General features: G+C 45.5%; 1 protein-coding gene across 1 annotated transcript in view; it reads right to left on the bottom strand.

Moving 5' to 3' along the window:
* Positions 1 to 17,225, bottom strand: part of COL20A1 (collagen type XX alpha 1 chain) — a 45,559-nt gene that overhangs the window by 1,314 nt on the left and 27,020 nt on the right. The window contains exons 22-37 of the mRNA XM_014873796.2: positions 16,884 to 17,022; positions 14,959 to 15,101; positions 14,505 to 14,614; positions 13,653 to 13,811; positions 11,575 to 11,652; positions 10,862 to 10,948; positions 8,705 to 8,758; positions 7,784 to 7,879; positions 7,212 to 7,265; positions 6,816 to 6,869; positions 6,437 to 6,490; positions 5,047 to 5,118; positions 4,318 to 4,353; positions 2,968 to 3,034; positions 1,953 to 2,141; positions 570 to 647 (exon numbers count right to left, since the gene is read on the bottom strand). Of these exons, the coding sequence (XP_014729282.2) occupies positions 570 to 647; positions 1,953 to 2,141; positions 2,968 to 3,034; positions 4,318 to 4,353; positions 5,047 to 5,118; positions 6,437 to 6,490; positions 6,816 to 6,869; positions 7,212 to 7,265; positions 7,784 to 7,879; positions 8,705 to 8,758; positions 10,862 to 10,948; positions 11,575 to 11,652; positions 13,653 to 13,811; positions 14,505 to 14,614; positions 14,959 to 15,101; positions 16,884 to 17,022 (1,470 nt within the window). The remainder of the gene's footprint in view (positions 1 to 569; positions 648 to 1,952; positions 2,142 to 2,967; positions 3,035 to 4,317; positions 4,354 to 5,046; positions 5,119 to 6,436; positions 6,491 to 6,815; positions 6,870 to 7,211; positions 7,266 to 7,783; positions 7,880 to 8,704; positions 8,759 to 10,861; positions 10,949 to 11,574; positions 11,653 to 13,652; positions 13,812 to 14,504; positions 14,615 to 14,958; positions 15,102 to 16,883; positions 17,023 to 17,225) is intronic.

Here is a 17,225-nt window from a genome sequence, read left to right as displayed (position 1 = left end):
ATCCACCTACATGTTCATGCAGAGAATCACCTTAACCCTAGGATCCATCCCAGAGTCATTGAGTTTTGTGTCTTTACATCTCAAGTATAGAAAATTAAGTGAAGAATGTGTTTGATCACACTCTTTTGATAGTTCCTAGTTTGTTATGCCAGTGGCAAACTTCCCACAGATCCCAAGTAGCAGGGATCAGGGTGGAGGAGTACTCCAAATCCTCACAGATTACTCACAAACCCTCATGTTCCACAAGCTGAATTTTCAGAGCTTCTATCCCCCGAGCATCTGGTCTTGCATGCAAAAAGGCAGCAAAACTAAAACTCCCTGGACGTGTCTCAGGTCCTCAAAATAAATCATCCCCTGGGAATGGGTACCAAAGGGAAGAAGCTGTCTGGAGTAATCTCTTGCAGCTTAGCAGAGAGGAACCATTGAGGATGCTGCCAGCAGGGCTGTGGTGGGAAGGTCAGTCCATCCCCACCACAGAGATCCTTCAGCTGGATGATGCTTTGAATCTGACAGCTGGGGCCATCACATTGCCTTGGTGGATCAACAAACAGAGGTTGTGGTCACTCTACCTGTTCTTCCTCTGGGTCCTTGGCTCCCTTCCTCACTGGCTCCAGACATCCCTTTCTCTCCTTTGGGCCCTGGGGCACCTATTCACAGATAAGAGATGAGTGTTGCTTCAGTATTGTTGAATTTCCCTCTGAATTGAGGCTCCTGCAGCCTCTCCATGTGTCAAAGTGGAGTCACAGCCCTTGGCAACACTGAGAAATATCCACTTGCTTTCATTCATTCCGGGCACCCTGTGACCAGCTGTGACCAACACTGATTTCTTTGATCCAGGCAGCACAGATTTGCAGCCCAATAGGAGTGGGAATAAACATTTTTCACAGAGAAATTCACAGAAATATTGTTATTGCACCAGCCTGAGGGTCAGGCTCTGTGCTCTTCACATGGCTCAAACAAATCACAAAGCTGAGCTCTTTGACCAGGTGTTGGTTAGCCAGGATTGAGATTTTCTTGTTAAATTACTCGTGAAACCTGTACCTCTCAAACAGAACAAGTACGTTTTGACAAAATATGATTTTTCATTGTTTTAAGATGAAAATATTTTGATCAGCCATGTCCTTCAGGTAGTTTTTAGTTTTTCATTGACAACCATCTTCTGCCCTCTCCTGCTTGACAGGCTGGAAAAATCTGCAGGTTGCTACTCCTTTCTCTGTGAAGTGACATTTTGATAAGTTCTGCAGATACCAGCTAAGACTGACTGCTACAGGAGGAAGGAGTTAAACAGAACATTTCCAGTTACTCAGAGGTGTTAGGACACTGCTGAAAACAATATTTTTCTCTTTATTTTGACAGACAACTACTTGAGCCACGGACAAATTTTGCCTGCGAGTTCAAGCAAAACATCTTCCCACCTTTCACTCATTCATGTACAGTAACTGAGGCCACTTCTGAAATTACATTAATCTATTTCTTTAGTCATGTCTGAATCTTTCATTGCTAAAACAACTGCTCCAGAAACTTACTTCCCCTTTAAACATTGTTTCAGTTGCCTCATGCCTTCCATCAGTGTTTTCCAACATTCCTCATTTCTGCCCAAAGCTGATCTGTTCCACCACCATGTGTTCACCCAAATGAGTGCTTTTCTATAGGAAAAGCCTCCTGCCCTCTAAAATTCAATTCTCCATCACCCTAAACCTACAAATGGTGCTAAACTGGTCTTTCCTTCCATGCAGAGCTTGAAAATAAGAGTGGGCTGCATCTGAATTCTCCCTGCTTGTTGAGATTTATAATTTGTGTGTCTCTTCCTAGAATGGGGAAATCCAAAGGGAAAACAGCAATGAAATGAGATAATATCATGGATTATCTATACAGTACTGCTTGAGGCACTGAGATTTAATTAAAGTATCAAAGATGAAGTGAAAAATGCTTATGAACACTTCTGTCCATACCTCTCTCTCCTGGGTACCCATCTTTGCCTGGCTGTCCAGGGGTCCCATTTTCTCCTCTTTCTCCACTGCTCCCAGGTGGGCCTGGAGGACCTGGTGGTCCTGGTTCTCCTGGTTTTAACCTTTCCTCCCAAATGGGAACTGGCTTCCTTGCATGTTCATGTATGAATGAATCAAATTTCAACACATGAGCTGAGAAGGCAAGACAGAAAATAAACGTTTCCTTGGCTGAGAAATCCAGAAGAGAGATAAAAAGGATTTTTGTCTAAAAAGGTACTTAGAATGATCAGCTAGTGCTAAAAAGGTGTCAGTGCCAAGTGAGAAAGGCACAAGATGGGCAGCTGAGTGATGACTTTGCTGCCTGACCTTGGACAAGGCACTGCTTCTCTTTGCACATCACAGCACAGGAGCTTTACACAACTGCCTCGGCTCGGGAGGAATCTGCACATATTGCTGAAAGAACAATTTCTCTCAAATTAGTTTCAAGCTTTTCCATTTAAGAAATAAAGGAGGCTTTGCAAAACACCAAAGGGTTTTGCAAATAAATATTTTGCAGGTCTTTTCTGTGCTCATGCCACCCGACAAAGCCAAAGTAGGGCCTAGAGCCTGAGATGGGGCATTTGCTGTGCGTGGAGCCCTGCAGGGCACAGGGTGGGGGAGATGCTGGGATCACTGCAGCTTCAGCCTGTCCCTCCTCTGGTTGTCCACTTCTGGAGAGTCATGGGATCATGGAATCACAGACTGGTTTGGGTTGGAAGGAAAGGAAAGCTCATCCAGTTCCACGCCCTGCCATGGGCAGGGACACCTTCCACTATCCCATATTGCTCCAAGCCCTGTCCAGCCTGGCCTGGGACACTTCCAGGGATGGGGCAGTCTCAGCTTCTCCTTGCCAGGGCCCCAGCAGCCTCACAGGGAACAATTCTGTGTCTAATATAATTCCAATCCTTCAAGTCAAAGCCATCCCCCCTTGTCCCATCAGCACATGAACAGACTCAGGAGCTGGGTTGGTTGTACTCACTCTGAATCATCCTCTCACAAGCCTGGGTAACGAGCTGGTAAATTGTGGCCAAAGACTGTGGTTCCCCCTAAAACGAAGCATTTTTTTTTTAAATTAAGAAAAAAAGGAAGTATTAATATCTTATAAAAAGGATCAATCTCCTAATGCATGACAGCTTTCAGCCTATTCGTTTTCTCAGCTTGAGTTCCAGAGATATTAATTACTGTGAAATGCAGCCCTATTTATTTATCATAAAACTCTGAAACCAGAAAATTGAAATTGGAAACATCAATAATTGCTTGTCTCCTGCACATCAAAAGGCCCAGACCAAATCTAAATAATTACCAAAAAAGGGAGAGCAAATTTCACCCTCACATTTTATCAAAAAAGATGCTAAGTCTATAACTCAGTGTTCTGTGATATGTAAAACATTTAGTATGATCAGATATTACAACGTCCTATCTTTGACTCCATCTTCTATAAATATTTATTCTTACTGTATTTTGAATAAATCATATACAATGAGGCCTTAAGAAAGTTTTAGTAGAGAAAAGCAATAAAAATTCAAAAACCTGCTTAAAAATAAACACTGGCTGTGAAAATTCATACCTAATGCACCTGCTTCCAGAACTGTTTATAAAACATACATCTCTGGCTGGATCACAGTGCAGATAATCCAGGCTTAAAAAACTGTTCTGTTCAACACCCAAAGGAGGAGGAAATGGAAATTTCCAGTGTAAAAAAAATTCTAGAAAGGAAAAGCTGGTGGGATTGGAAAGAGAACGTGCTTAAAAATTATAATTTTGAGGCATTGATTTGAGACAAAAGCACTTCATCCCTGTCTGAAGACAAATTTGTATAAGTCAGTCTTGGCAATGACTCCTAGAAAGTCATGGCATTTTGATTTAACCAGAAGTCAAGATGAGAAAAATTTGAGAAACTTCTTTTCCCAACAAAATAATCTTCCAAGGTAGTGTGGATGTCCTGAGTGCCAAGGTTCTGTGCTGGGGCACAGAAAATCATTATTACAAATGAGTCCCCTTTTGGAACACATTAAACCAAAACAAAGTGGAACCAAGCAGGTTTGGTTTTTCCCTTCTTAGCGAGGAATGGATTTGTATTTGACATTTCTGCTTCATTACTACCAGTGATACTAAGGAACTCCTGGCTGCTGTGGGATTATTGATACCCCATCTGTGGTATAAACCCAACCTGTGCAGGTGGAAGGAAAGGCAACAAGCAATAGGTACAACCAACACTGGAGAGTTTTGGTTTATAATTGTAAACAAAGGTTACAATTGAGGTTAGCACACCCAGTTTTTTGAGGGTATGATGCACTGACAAGTGCCAGCCAGCACCAGAAAAACTCACTTTCTCTCCTCTTTCTCCTTTGGGACCTGGCAGCCCCTATAGAGGGAAAAAAAAAAAGTAATGCTAAGGAAAGGAAGAACAGAAAACCAACAAAGAAATTCAGTGGAAGTGTGGGTTACATTAGTGGGACATGGAGCACGAAGTTTGTTTCTCACACTCTTGTTTCCTTGACCTCACCAAAGTGATTGTAAAAGCTTTAAGTCCATACTTTAAAGTATGAGCTCATACTCAAACACTTCATTTTAAAAGAAAAATCACAATAAGAAATCAGTAACTGGAGCAGTGGGATAAGCACCATCAACAGAGATGAAGAAATTTCTCAGATGTGCTCCTAGAACAGATTTCCCAACAGGACAGGTGGTTTTTAACATCTGAGGAGAAGAAATACCTGTGACATTTACATCTCTGGTTTCACCTACAAGCCCAGTGCTGGCTGCTACAGTTCAGGAGTGACTTTCTTGCTTTATTCTAGAATCTTACACCAGAAATTTGTTTAGATTTTGTGTAGCAGGTGAATCTGCAGAGGACAAAGGGAGGTGAGATTTGTTGAATGTTCTATCAACAGATCAGCAGCCTGGGCTTTGAATGCCCAGACATCCCCTTAAGAAGGATGAATGTGAATTTAAACCATTCTTTAGACTCCGAGGCAGAGCTGCAGTGGGAACAGCTCATTTCCGTTCTATTATTCCATGTCTTGTCCTTCTTTGAGACCTAAAAGCAGAAACTTACTGTTGGCCCAACATCACCTGGAGGTCCCTTCTCACCACTGCTGCCTCGGGTGCCTGTGGCTCCTTGGAAACCCTGCAGACATTACAGATTAAAAATCCAGTTATTTCCTAACTTTTGTTTCTGTTCAAGGGCTCCAGGGGCACCCGTGGTGGGAGTTCAGAGGACTCAAGCAAGGGAACAGTGGCCTTAAGTTCCCTGTTCAGCCACGAGCCCACTGTTCAAAGCACATTGTGTGTGAATCATGCTCACATCATTTCCCATCACCATCTCAATTATGGCCAAGCCAGCAAAGCTGAGTTTTGCCAACAAACTGTAGTGTAGTTTATACCCTACAGGCTTTTGTTCTTTCATTATATATTCAGGTTTAGACATAGCCTAGAGCACAACCCTGTTATTCAGCCTCCCAATACCACATGGTTGTTTTCTTTTTCCTTTAAAATTCGTGCTGGCCTCTAATATTTTACAACATCAACAGCAGCTTAGAGAGTGGAAAGTGCTTTCTGTGGTCATCTCCTCTTTGTGAACTATCTGTGCCTTTTGGAGCCATAAAGGGAAGAAAAAAATCAGCCAAAAACAACTAGCAGAAATACTTTGGTTTAGAATTTCCCAGCTATTACATTTGAACTAAGTAGATATTAGGAACTTTTCTGAACAGTGAAACTGAGAAAAGTTTTCAAGGCACACCAGAACAGCTTTCAGAGCCTGCTCTGAAGGTGACAGTGCTTTCCTCATATTTAAAAAGCTCAATCCTGCCAGCTCTACATATTCCCAAGATGAGCAAGTCAAAGTTATGAGCCTAATTCAACCTTGGCTCCTATAAATAACTTAGCACAACCACTGCCAAATTCCTTATAATTCAGCAGTGAGACTTAGCCCTGAGACTCAGCTGTGAGAATCAGTAACTTATCAGGTCCACCAGCCATCAACTAAACCCAAATTTGGTTCAATTTCCCGAGTAAAATGAAGTGTTCCTGTGGTGCCTTCCAATTAGGAGCTGTAAATCAACAGATCTTAAAGTTCTGCTACCCTGGGCACAACTGAGCACAACTACACCCATCTAAATCCTGCCCTGGCAGCAGATACTGGCAGTGATGTGGGGGAAAACCTTTCACACTGCCTGCATCCTCCAGCTCCTGCTGATTTCAGTCTAACAAGCCAAATCACCTCCAGCTCAACCAACAGTTGGAAAACAGTAGTGTCAGGAAAGTGAAAACAGCAAAGAATCTCCTGGCTGGGATGAAGTTTCCTCTGGAAAGGGGGCACCTGCACGATGTGCCAGGTGTTCCCCCTGGTACCCCAGGAAGGGGGTTTGTCCTGACACTTCCAGGGGAAAGATAAAACTCTGCTGAGGAGCAGATTTCAGAGTGCATCACTCACAGGGAGTACTCACCCTTGGTCCAGGAGGTCCTGGAGGCCCAGCTGTGCCTTCTAGTCCCCTCACTCCCTGCAAAGCCAAATCCAGTCATTTACTAACAAGAGGATTCTAAGACACCTCATCAGCAGTGAGATGTTATTCCATGTGCTGCTTTTAACAGGAACTTGCTAAAGATGGATAAAAACACACCTGCTGAGCAGCAAGAAGGGCGGTATCTGCTCAAATTTGGCAAACCTGAAATTATCCCATTCTTTTTCCCCCAATCCCTCTGGCTTTGTGAAAAGACCATTCACTTCTGCACTGAGTGCATTGGGATGTTTTGGGTCTCTGCTGGGACCCTCCTAGCAGATATTTAGGCACCCATGCATAAAACCTCAGGGGTGAGGTGTTTTACCTTTGCACCTTGAAGTCCATCCCTGCCCGGAGCTCCCTGCACACCAGGAATGCCCTGCAAATCAGAAATGCTGGGTAAAGTCAGCATCTGATTATCATTGCCCTAATTCATCTGGTAACAGAGGACAGAAGAGAAAGGTCAAAGAAGAAAGAGAGTTATTCATTCCACAGAGCAAAAAGTGTTATTCCAGCTTTAATTCCATCATACCCAGCTTCCTATCTCTCTTGCACCAAGTGACTCAGTTTCCCTTGGGAGAGTGATGGCATTCCAAAATGACAGACACTTCCCAAGCAGACAAGAGCAACAACTTTTCAGACTTGCTAAAGTAGCTACTCAGAAAAAAAAAAAAAAAAAAAGGGCAAATCTTTGGTACAAGTAGTGTGTGTTTACCATTACCTGCATGCCAGGGATTCCAGTGTCTCCTTTCTCTCCTTTAATTCCTGGTGGCCCCTTGGATTAAAACAGAAGCACACAGTTGGGTGTGTGGCAGAACCCTTTAAGGCAAAGAGCATCCTGCTGCTCCACATCCATGTCCCAGGTTGTTCCTGCTCCCTGCAGTGTTCCAGGGTAATTTACAGCCACAGCATGTGCACAGGGATCCTGCCATCCCAGACATGTGGCAGCCCTTGCCACTACTCCCTGCCAAGCAATGATGATCACTGGAAAGAGAAATGCCTGAATATTCATAGAATATCCTGAGTTGGAAGGGACCCCACTGGGCTGCTTTCAATAAAAGCCCATTAAGGAGAGTCTGGACAAAAGCAGGCTTTGGCCAGAATGATGAAGTGCAGGGCCTCATCAGTATAAAAGCCAGTGATTGTCATCTCTCCCTCTGCAGCTGTTGAGCTGTTAGTGAGGGTGATGTAAATACATAAATCACAGCATTGACACCCATTTCTGAGACAGGCTCTAACTGTGAACAGTGAAGAGAGGGTGACAAAAAAAAGGCAACGGAAGAGGTCACATACCACAGGGCCCTGAACTGTGATTCCTTGGGAGCCTGGAGAGCCTTGCTGGCCACTGGGACCTGCTGGTCCTACTTGTCCAGGTGGGCCTGGTTCACCCTGAAACCAAAGACAAGGAAACAACCATAGGGCAAGAAAGTGGTTGGTGCCTGCTCTCCTCATGGGCTGCACTGCACAGCCTGGGTCAGCATGAGCCATCTACAGGATTCAAGGTTAAACTGGGGCACTGAGGGCATCTCCAGTAACCTCAGCTGCCTTTGCATTTTAGGTCCAAGGTTTTGGTCCTTCTTTCATGAAAGCAGACAGCAAAGCTGCAGAGGGTGCTTTGCAGAGCACAGCTCACCTTCCCAAGCAGTTATTCCTGTTATTCATGGTGGTCAGACAGCAAAGGGAAATGTTCCTTAGCCCATTTCTGAGATCTGTGTCCATTCCCATTCCTTCCCCCAAACCTTTCCCCTGCAGCCATGCTGCTTTCCCAGATGTCATCGCAAAAAATGAGAACCTTGGTCTCCTCTGGCTCTGCCCTGTGCTGATCCAGGGAGCTGTGAGCATTTGCACCAGGGTTTGCTGCAGTCCCCAGGGCTGGGGGGTTCAGACCCAGCCATTCCTCATGCTCACCTCAGGGCTGTGGTTCCCTCTCTGCCTCCCTCCTCACGCTGCTCTGCCCCAGGGCAGTACCAGTGTGTCTGGTCAGGAGGTTTGGCAGCACAAAGCCTGACCCTGTCCAGGACAGCTGCTCTCAGAGGACATTGCTGACCATGTACTGTGCATTAATTCAGCACAATCAGGCTCATCATCTCAATTTCCAAAGCCCAACTGAGCATTTAATTAATAATAAGTGATCCCATCCTCCTTGATGCGTTGTTAAGACTCTGTTTGGGCTCAGCTTGGTGCAGAGAGATAAACTCCAGCCTAAGGACTCACCTTGGGTCCTGGCTCCCCCTGCTCCCCCTGAGGTCCTCTCCTCCCAGGGCTGCCCTGCCAGTGGGACACAAAGAACATCATCGTGTTTACTGCACTGTAACCAGGAGTCTGGGGAACAGAATGCTTGCATTTCACTGCCCCACACTGAAATAGGCTTCCTGCCCCACAGAGCTCCAAACAGAGACAAGAAGAAAACTTATTGAGTTGTCCAGGAAATGCAGGAAAGGGAAGAAGAAAGCAATAGCCCAGCTCCTCCATGTCCAGCACTGGGAACACAGCACTTATTCCCAGCAGAGAGAGATGAAGTTTCAACCTTTTTAATGTCCCTCCAACTCCCTCTCAGTGGATCCATGCTGAGAGAATGTCTCACATGGACACGGGAACTCACTCCTTTGGAGCTCAGTTGGGTTTTACATTCTCTCTCCACCCCAGAGAAGTGCCATGAGCTGAGATCAGGGACAGACCTGGCTCTGGGAGACCTGGCTTAGCTCTGCCTCTGCCTAACTCTGGGTGGGGAGAAGAAACCAACCTCCTGGCATGAACTCATTTTGTGTGTTTTTGACATCTTAATCTGAACATTGCTCTTCTTGAATCAAAAAAAAACTCGTGGATTGGAATTGAGAAGCACAGGCAGGGAACTTTGGGAAAGGTGTTTTCAGAAGTGCCCAGAAATTCATTTCAGGAGCCAGCTGGAGCTGGTCAGGCACTCATTAAGGACAGTGATAAATACAAGGTGGGACATATCTTGCTAACTGGAGTTTTAAAAATAGCAGTGAGTGCTGTTGTAACTGCAGCAAATTACCAAGGGTTCAGTGGTGTGAGGAGAAGGTTATGTGTCAAAACCCCATTTCCTCTAATGCTTTAAAGAGTCCTGCTCTTTAAGGAGTTGTCTATGGAGATGCTTAAAGCACAGGGCAATGCAAGCTGGTAATTATGCACTTAGGATATTGGAGCAAACTGTGACAGTGGAGTGTGCTGTTAATTAAACTTCCACCGGAATGAGCAAGTAATTACTCTGCAATGAGGCACTCTCCTTGCACGGAACTGAGCTCACAGCTAAACCACAGGACAGTGCAGGAGCTGATCTGAGACCTTTTCACTTGAAAAAGGAGGCAAACGTTTCCATTATGGTTCTTTTCCAGGAGAAAAGCACCTGGAGTGGTTGAACTGAGGTGCTCTGGACAGGCTATCAGGTTTCAGCTGCCTTGTGCAAATCAAATATTCTTCCCCAGATTTTCTAAAAGAATTTTTTTAATAACTGCTTCCTAGTGTTTAACAGGAATATTTTCTCCTGGGATTTAAGCCCTTGATGACTTTCCTGCATCCATCATGGATAGAGCAGAATTTATGCCCCTTTTCCTGAGCATACTGCATATGTAATGGCTGTTTTCTCTTCCCCCTCATTTCTTCAGGGTTTTCTTGCAAGTGACATTCACTGAACAGAAAGAGAGCTTTGGGGACAGACAAGATAGCAAAGTCTCCCCTTTCTCTTTACACTGTCCACCCACACAGACATTTACAAGACTCCAATTTAACATAGGATCCAGATAGGAAGATTTTTTTTGGTGAGTTGTTTTTTCCTTAAATTTACGGAGATTTTCAGAGCCTCCAATCCATGAAATCTCTGCAGACACTGAGGGTGACCTGTCCTCCTCTCCTAAGAGGATTAATGTGGAACCAGGAGCTGCTCAGCCTGTTCCCAGCTGCAGCTGTAGCACTGCCAACTCTCCATCTCCCCATTTCATCACCATCCAAAATCCAAAGGGAAACTCTCAGCCTTGCCCTGGAAAAGCTCCTGGAGTTAGGATGAGAGGAAATGGCCTCAAGTTGCACCAGGGGAGGTTTAGATTAGAGATGAGGATAAAACTTCTTCACCAAGAGGGTTGCCAAGCCCTGGCACAGGCTGCTCAGGGCAGGGGTGGGGTCACCATTTCTGCAGGGATTTAAAAGGTGGAGATGTGGCTCTTGGGGACATGGTTTAGAACTGGGCTTGGCAGCCCTGATTAAAGGGTGGACTCAATGATCTTTAGGATCTTCTCCAACCTGAACAGGTCTGTGATTCTCAAACCTCACAGAGCCCCAGGGGTGATACCCACGTGCCCAACATGCCACAACAAATGAAGCAAAGCAATCCCCTGGGTGGGAGGGAGAACTTACAGGGGGCCCTGGGGGTCCTGGCAAGCCTGGACGCCCAGAAGTGCAAGAACAGGCAGGAGCCAAGGTAGGGCAGGTGTCCTCATCCCTCTGAAATGAAATCAAGCCAAAACCAGTCATGAGCAGCTGCACAGCAAGAGCAGGATGGATCACAAGTACAACACATTAGTGTTACAAAATTCAGTCATTTACTTGAAGAAAAGCAGAATTTTTTTTTTCTACTCCACTGAGAGATTTTTGTGAGCAATCGAGTGCCTTATTTTTTCTGTTGAATAACAAATTTAGACCAAAAAAACCCCTATGAACCAGCCCTGCCTGCAATGTGCAAAACACATATTGGAAGATAATTTTCTCCTTTCTACATATTTATATACCCCACATAGCAGTTCTCTGTGTTGAGAAGTAGAAGGAAGAGTGGGGGATGTTCTGCCTTGGGGCTGAGATGGCAGCAAAGCTCTAGGACTGCCAGGGCTCCTGGATGAGGTCGTGACAGGAAAAATATTCAATGCACCAGGATGGGAAGTTTTCATTCTTCTTGAAGCAAACATAGTTTTGTTTACTTCACCAAGAAACACACTGGTGTTATTCCCAAGAGGAAAAAAAATGCTTTCCCTCTTAAGTCCATCAAAATAATTTGCAGTGTCACTTCAGTGCCACGGACCTGTCCCACCCTCCCCAGCCTCCTGCAATGAGCAGAGCAGTGCCCCTTGTCTCACCAGTGCAGGGAGGTCACAGCATCTGTCCTGCTCTGCCCCCACACTGCTGCACAAGATCTGCAGGGACTGCAGCTGGAACTGGGGGGAAAAAAGAGACTTTGGTAAGAAAGCAGCATTGGCTCCCACCACCCATCACCAAATCTTAGGAAGTTCAAGTGATAAAAATAATCATCAGAGATGATTTGACAGGGCTCTGCTGTGTGATCCCAATCACAACTGTGCCCCAAAAAAGCCACGACATGAGAGCTACCCCCAGACTGAGTGTTCCACAAGCCCTCAGTTCTCTGTCTGGCTAAGCAAGCTTCACATCACATCTCCAGTTTACTCACAGCCCTGCAACAGCAGCAGGTTCTCAACTAATTGGGCTTCAGCACCACCAAGATGTGAAAGCAAACTTTGATTTGCTCCCCTTGGGGGCATGGGGAGAAGGGTAAATGTGGCAGCAGCATCAGCAGCATTTCCCAGGGCAGATGGGATCCCCTCCCCAGAAACCCCAACCAGTCTCTCACTGCCTCCCTCGCAACAGCCACATCTTCCCATTCTGATTAACAAAAAAAAGCACACACTGCACAAAGCCAAACAAAATAATGAGGCAGAGATTAATTTTTTTTTTGCTTGACACCATTTCTCATCTTCTTTTTTTTTTTTTTTTCCACTCCATGCATTTAACAAGGAGCGAGCTGTACAGCCCAGGGAGGGTGACAGGCAGCATACGGATACAGATGAGCACTGCAGATCAAGTGGCATTTAAAGATTTCTTAAATTAAATAAGGTTCCATGATAACCAATAATGAGGCACTCTGTCTTCTCAAGGACAGCAGAGCTGTTGAAGATGTGCTTGAAAGGGAATGGGAGTAGGGATGGCACAAGGCCGTTTATTATTTGGCCAGATCTGTCTAGCTAAGTGCTAGCAGAGAGAATTTGAGAGGGACAAGGAAAGCACAGATTCCTGCCTTGATGGCCACAGGCTTCTGATCAAATTGCCAGAGAATTTATTTAGGAAACAAATGAATACTGATTGAACACACTGTCTCCTGGTTTGTTACACAGCAGACCCCATTTCTTACAGGCAATTCCAATTTTTCCTGGTGTATCCCAGACCTCTGTCTCTCAGTTTGCATTGAGGATGCACATAGCACAAAGTGTTTTTACAGTGCTGCTTTGAGGCAAGGAGAGTTATAAATCACCTGATGAGCCATTTCCCCTGGACTTCTAGATCTAACAGCAGAGCCAAGGAGCAAGATCTTCACATCAGTGGTGAATGATTTCCTACAGCCCCACTAGAACCTTGTGAGTGATAAACTTGTCACTGATTCTGCACATAATTAACACTCCTGCTTTGGGGAGTAAGAATGGAACAGACAGACAGAAGGGTGTTTTTGCCCTGAGGATTGTGCACAGGCAGGGACACCGAGTGCACACATCCCCTTTTCCTGTCCCCTTGCAGGGAGCAGCTCCCTGCAGAGCTGTGTGAAGCACTGAGGACATACCCACAGGCCAGCACTCACTGTTGGGTTGGGTATTTTTTCCCCAAGTAGCAGCTGATAAAGGGCCTCTCTACCGGAGATTATTTTCCCCTCATTTGCATTCAGATAGACAAATCCAAACACACTGGAGACTGAGGCACACTCAGCTCTGCTGCCTGCAGCCACCAGCATTTCCCTACATGCTCTGTGTGGGCTGATGTGCCCAGGTTTCCTTGGAGAAGCAATTCCCAATCCCTCCTGTCTGCTTCAGCATCTCAGTGCAGGAGCTGTGCTTCCCCAGCCCCGGGGGATGCAGCCAGCACAAGGCTCCTCTGGGACACACTCCTGCTGCCACCCCCATCACAGTCCCCACACTGAGGCAGGAGGGACAAAAACGCTCTCCCAGTGCTGGGAAAGATCCTTAAACCCACAGGGATCAGCGGGATCAGGATGCTGTGCATCACAGCAGTGCTGGGAGGTGTTCAGAGGGGTGATGTGACACTGCTGCCCGTGTCCCCAGCCCAGCCAGCTCCAGCAGTGCTGGGAAGTGTTCAGAGGGGTGATGTGACACCGCTGCCCGTGTCCCCAGCCCAGCCACATCCCAGGACTCACCGGCACGGAGCCGCTCCGGGGACCCCTGGTCCGGGTCACTTTTCCCAGCATGATGAAGCCGGCGGTGGAGATGCTGCCGAGGGTGTTGATGGATTTCTCTGCTATTTTCTTACAGTCCACATAGAGCTTGACCTTGAAGTGGCTCACGGCCACGTGCACCTGGCAGCAGGTGGGAAAAGCCGTGTTGGAGCTCCGTGCTGGGATGAGGGGGTTTCTATTGACAGCAACAGCTCCTGTCCCATCCCCTGCCTGCTGCTGGCACGGGTGGGGTGTTTGTGATGACTGAATGGGTGGAGGGGGCTCAGGAGTAAATTTTAGTATGTGCTTTCCCCTGTTGATCTGCTCACCTGTGCTTGGGAGAAGCCTTTCTGGAGCTGAGTAATGAACCTGCCCACAGATACCCACGGAAAGAGCTCCTTGCTCATTTGGGTGCAACCCCTTTGCTATGAGGACATAGATAGCCAAAAACCCCACCCTATTATGAGTGATAAAGTGGCTTTCTCACAAGGCTGGATTCTCTTTGCCTTTCATCCAGGACTAAATGGTTCCCAAAAATCTAAATTCTATTAAAAAATTATTATTTTTCAATTTTTCCTGATTATAAAGACCTAAAAATCACCTCCTTTTTTTGGAGTCTGGGGGAAAAAGGAAAAATCAATATGTGGCAATCATATTTTGATCACGAGATCCACCAAAACTCTTTACAATTATGAATTTCAGCATATGAAAGAGGTTGGCCACTTCCCTGGCAATCAGGATGCAAAGCATTTGGATGATCACTCCTCAGTTTGAGCAATAGTCCCTGACCAGAGTGAGATCATGAGCCACATTTCTCCCTCTCTTGATAAGGACCTTATGAAAGCTCCCATAGAATATCTTCTTCACTTCCTGCTGGTCAAAGGAGACTTCCTGTAAATCAGCCTTGTAGTCATGATTGAAATAAGTCAAGGATTTCTTACTGGCTGCAGGGAAAATAGGACAAATAACAGCTTAGAAGTTGATTTCACACATATATACAACAGTAAATAATTAGGCTTAATGTGGAAGATTTCCTATGTTATCAAGAAGTCCTTCTAAACAATGGGGAAAATATGTGAAATAAAGAATAGCTACAAGTAGGATAAAAATGAAAACATGTCTTTCAGTTGCCCTGGGCAGTGTTTTAAATATGAGGTTGGCAGCCACGACAAAGCTTCCCAAGAAACTGCTGCTGAGTGAGGAAACCATTAAAACATTCCAAGTGAGTTCTGCTGCTTGCAGTACGTTGGAAACACCCGAATTTAATGTGTCTAGCAAGAAATCTTACGGTCCAGGTTAACACCCAGGAGGGGCTGGAAGTCCTCATCCGTGACCTGCCACACAGCAAAGGGCTCCTTGGGGGTGTCGGGCAGGAGGCGCAGGAGGATGAGGATGGTGTGCTCAGGTGGGATGGAGAACAGGTGGACATCACTGGAATGACAAAGCAAAGGATTTATAAACATTTAAACCAGCAGGCAACATCCTGCAGCCTCATCCCAGTGTTTGCTGGGCAGGGGGGCTGGAAAAGCTTTGCCCCCAGGAGCTGGTGGTGATGTGTCAGAAGGAGGCTGGGTCTGCTGAAGGCTGGGGTGAGTGATGAGCACTCGTGGGCTCTCTCCTCGAGCCTGGGGGATGCTCAGGTGGAGCAGCTGGTGTTCAATGCATCCCTGCCAGAGCTGCTCAGGGAATGCCACAGTCACTGCAGCCTCAATGCTTTTGAGATGGGAGCTCAGTGGAGGCTTACAGAACATCCCTGCCAGGTTCCAAAGCACTCCCCCAGGTGTCCTCTTTAAGAAGGAGGAATGGCTGCCATATATCATGGGGTAAATCTTTAAACCTTGGCACAAAACTCTTGGCTTAGGGCCGTGGTCTAGTGGCAGACCTGGCAGCATTAGGGTAATGGTTGGACTCGGTGATTCTCCCAACCTAAATGATTCTATTATCCTAAATCAGTGCAAATGCCCTTCAGGGATAAGCACTGAGCCCACAGAAAAGCCCCCTCTGGGTGCCCACATCCCAGCTGCAGGATTTAGGCTCAGCAGCTGTGAGAGGATACAAGGCAATAAGGGAAGGTCAAATTGGTTTTGCCTGAAGCACGCCTGTAATCTGAAACAGGACACATTGGCACAGCATAAACCCATCAGGCATCTTTTCAGGACTGATTCATAAATAATACAAGTTTTTTCTTTCTCTCCCAGTTTCTGAAGGGGTAGTGTCCTTGGAAAGGCATCTATAAGAGCTGAACAAAAGGATTTGCCCATCATTTCCTGAGTATTTAGACAAAAGAGTTCTCTGAATCACCCCCACTCTGTTTACTCTAAGAAGCTTTGCTTCTTTAACTAAGATTAAGCAGAGTCAGTGGCCCAGTAATTAGGCTTTAAACAAAGTAGCAGTGAATGTCAGGAGTCAGATCAGTCCTGATGCATAATCATAAAAAAGGAATGAGGTCACAGGAGCTGCCTGGCTTGCTTGGGACCCTGTGGGGAAGCTTCATGTGCAATGGAATGGGGTCAAGCCACAACCCAGAGCCAGTGGCTGTTCCCTGTCACCAATGCAGCCCAGGCTGCAGAGAGCAGCTACAAGTGATATTTTCTAAAGCAAAGATCTCCCTCCAAACCAGATATTTGGGAGAAGGGATTGAAGATGAAAATGTGACCTCAAACTGCCATCCCTGAAGTGTAGGTGGCTGTGGACAGAATGCCTAAAGACTGCAGCAGTGTCCATACGTGACATGATCCTCATGTCCATCACAGCAACTAACAAGCTGGAAAAAAAGTGATTTTGTAGAAACCAAAAACAGCACTGTGAAAACGTTTGTCTGTACAAATATATAATAAATATTATTGCATCTCCTTAATTTCTACATGACAAGTCATCTTGAGGGAAGTTCATTCTTTATTAATTAATAAGTAATCATTATTTATTTATTTAATAATAAATATTCTTGTAATTATTAAGTTATTGTTACATTTGTTTAATTTAAATAAATTATTTATTTAATTTATTAGGGTTTTTTAAATTAACACATTAAGTAAAAACCCCCTGGCTCTTTTTTCAATCTACCAATGGTTTGATTTAGCTCATCATATTTATCATTTCATTTGGAAGTTGCCAGCGGGGCTGCACCATTCCTCCCCAAAATGACCTTCCCTTGCTGTGCACATGGCATGAGACTGAGGATGAGGATGGCAACATCCAGAGCTCTGCTCCCACCTGGTCCTCTGGGTGAGCTGAATGTCCCTGAACAGGGTGAAGGTACGGGAGCCACTGAATACAAAGGGCTCCATGGCTACACCTTTAATGGAGGAATATTCCTTCTCTACCAAGCCAAAAACTTCCATCATATCAAATCCTGCAACAAAGGAAAACAGAGAAATCAGTGGTTAGGCAGGAGTGCAAAATAAGTGTGTTTGAAGAGCAGGTTGAATAAGCACAAAGGAGGCAACAAGAGAAAATTCCCTTAATGGCACAGCATCAGCTCGAGTATACCCCTTAAATGGCAGCCAAGGAAAATAAGATTGTGTGCACATTTTTTATAATCTCTTCCTCTTGGAG

Source organism: Sturnus vulgaris, chromosome 17 (genome assembly GCF_052056855.1).
Source record: "Sturnus vulgaris isolate bStuVul1 chromosome 17, bStuVul1.hap1, whole genome shotgun sequence".
Classification (NCBI taxonomy): Eukaryota; Metazoa; Chordata; class Aves; order Passeriformes; family Sturnidae; genus Sturnus; species Sturnus vulgaris.
Note: the sequence above shows the minus strand (reverse complement) of the source record. Positions and strands in the feature narration are given on the sequence as shown.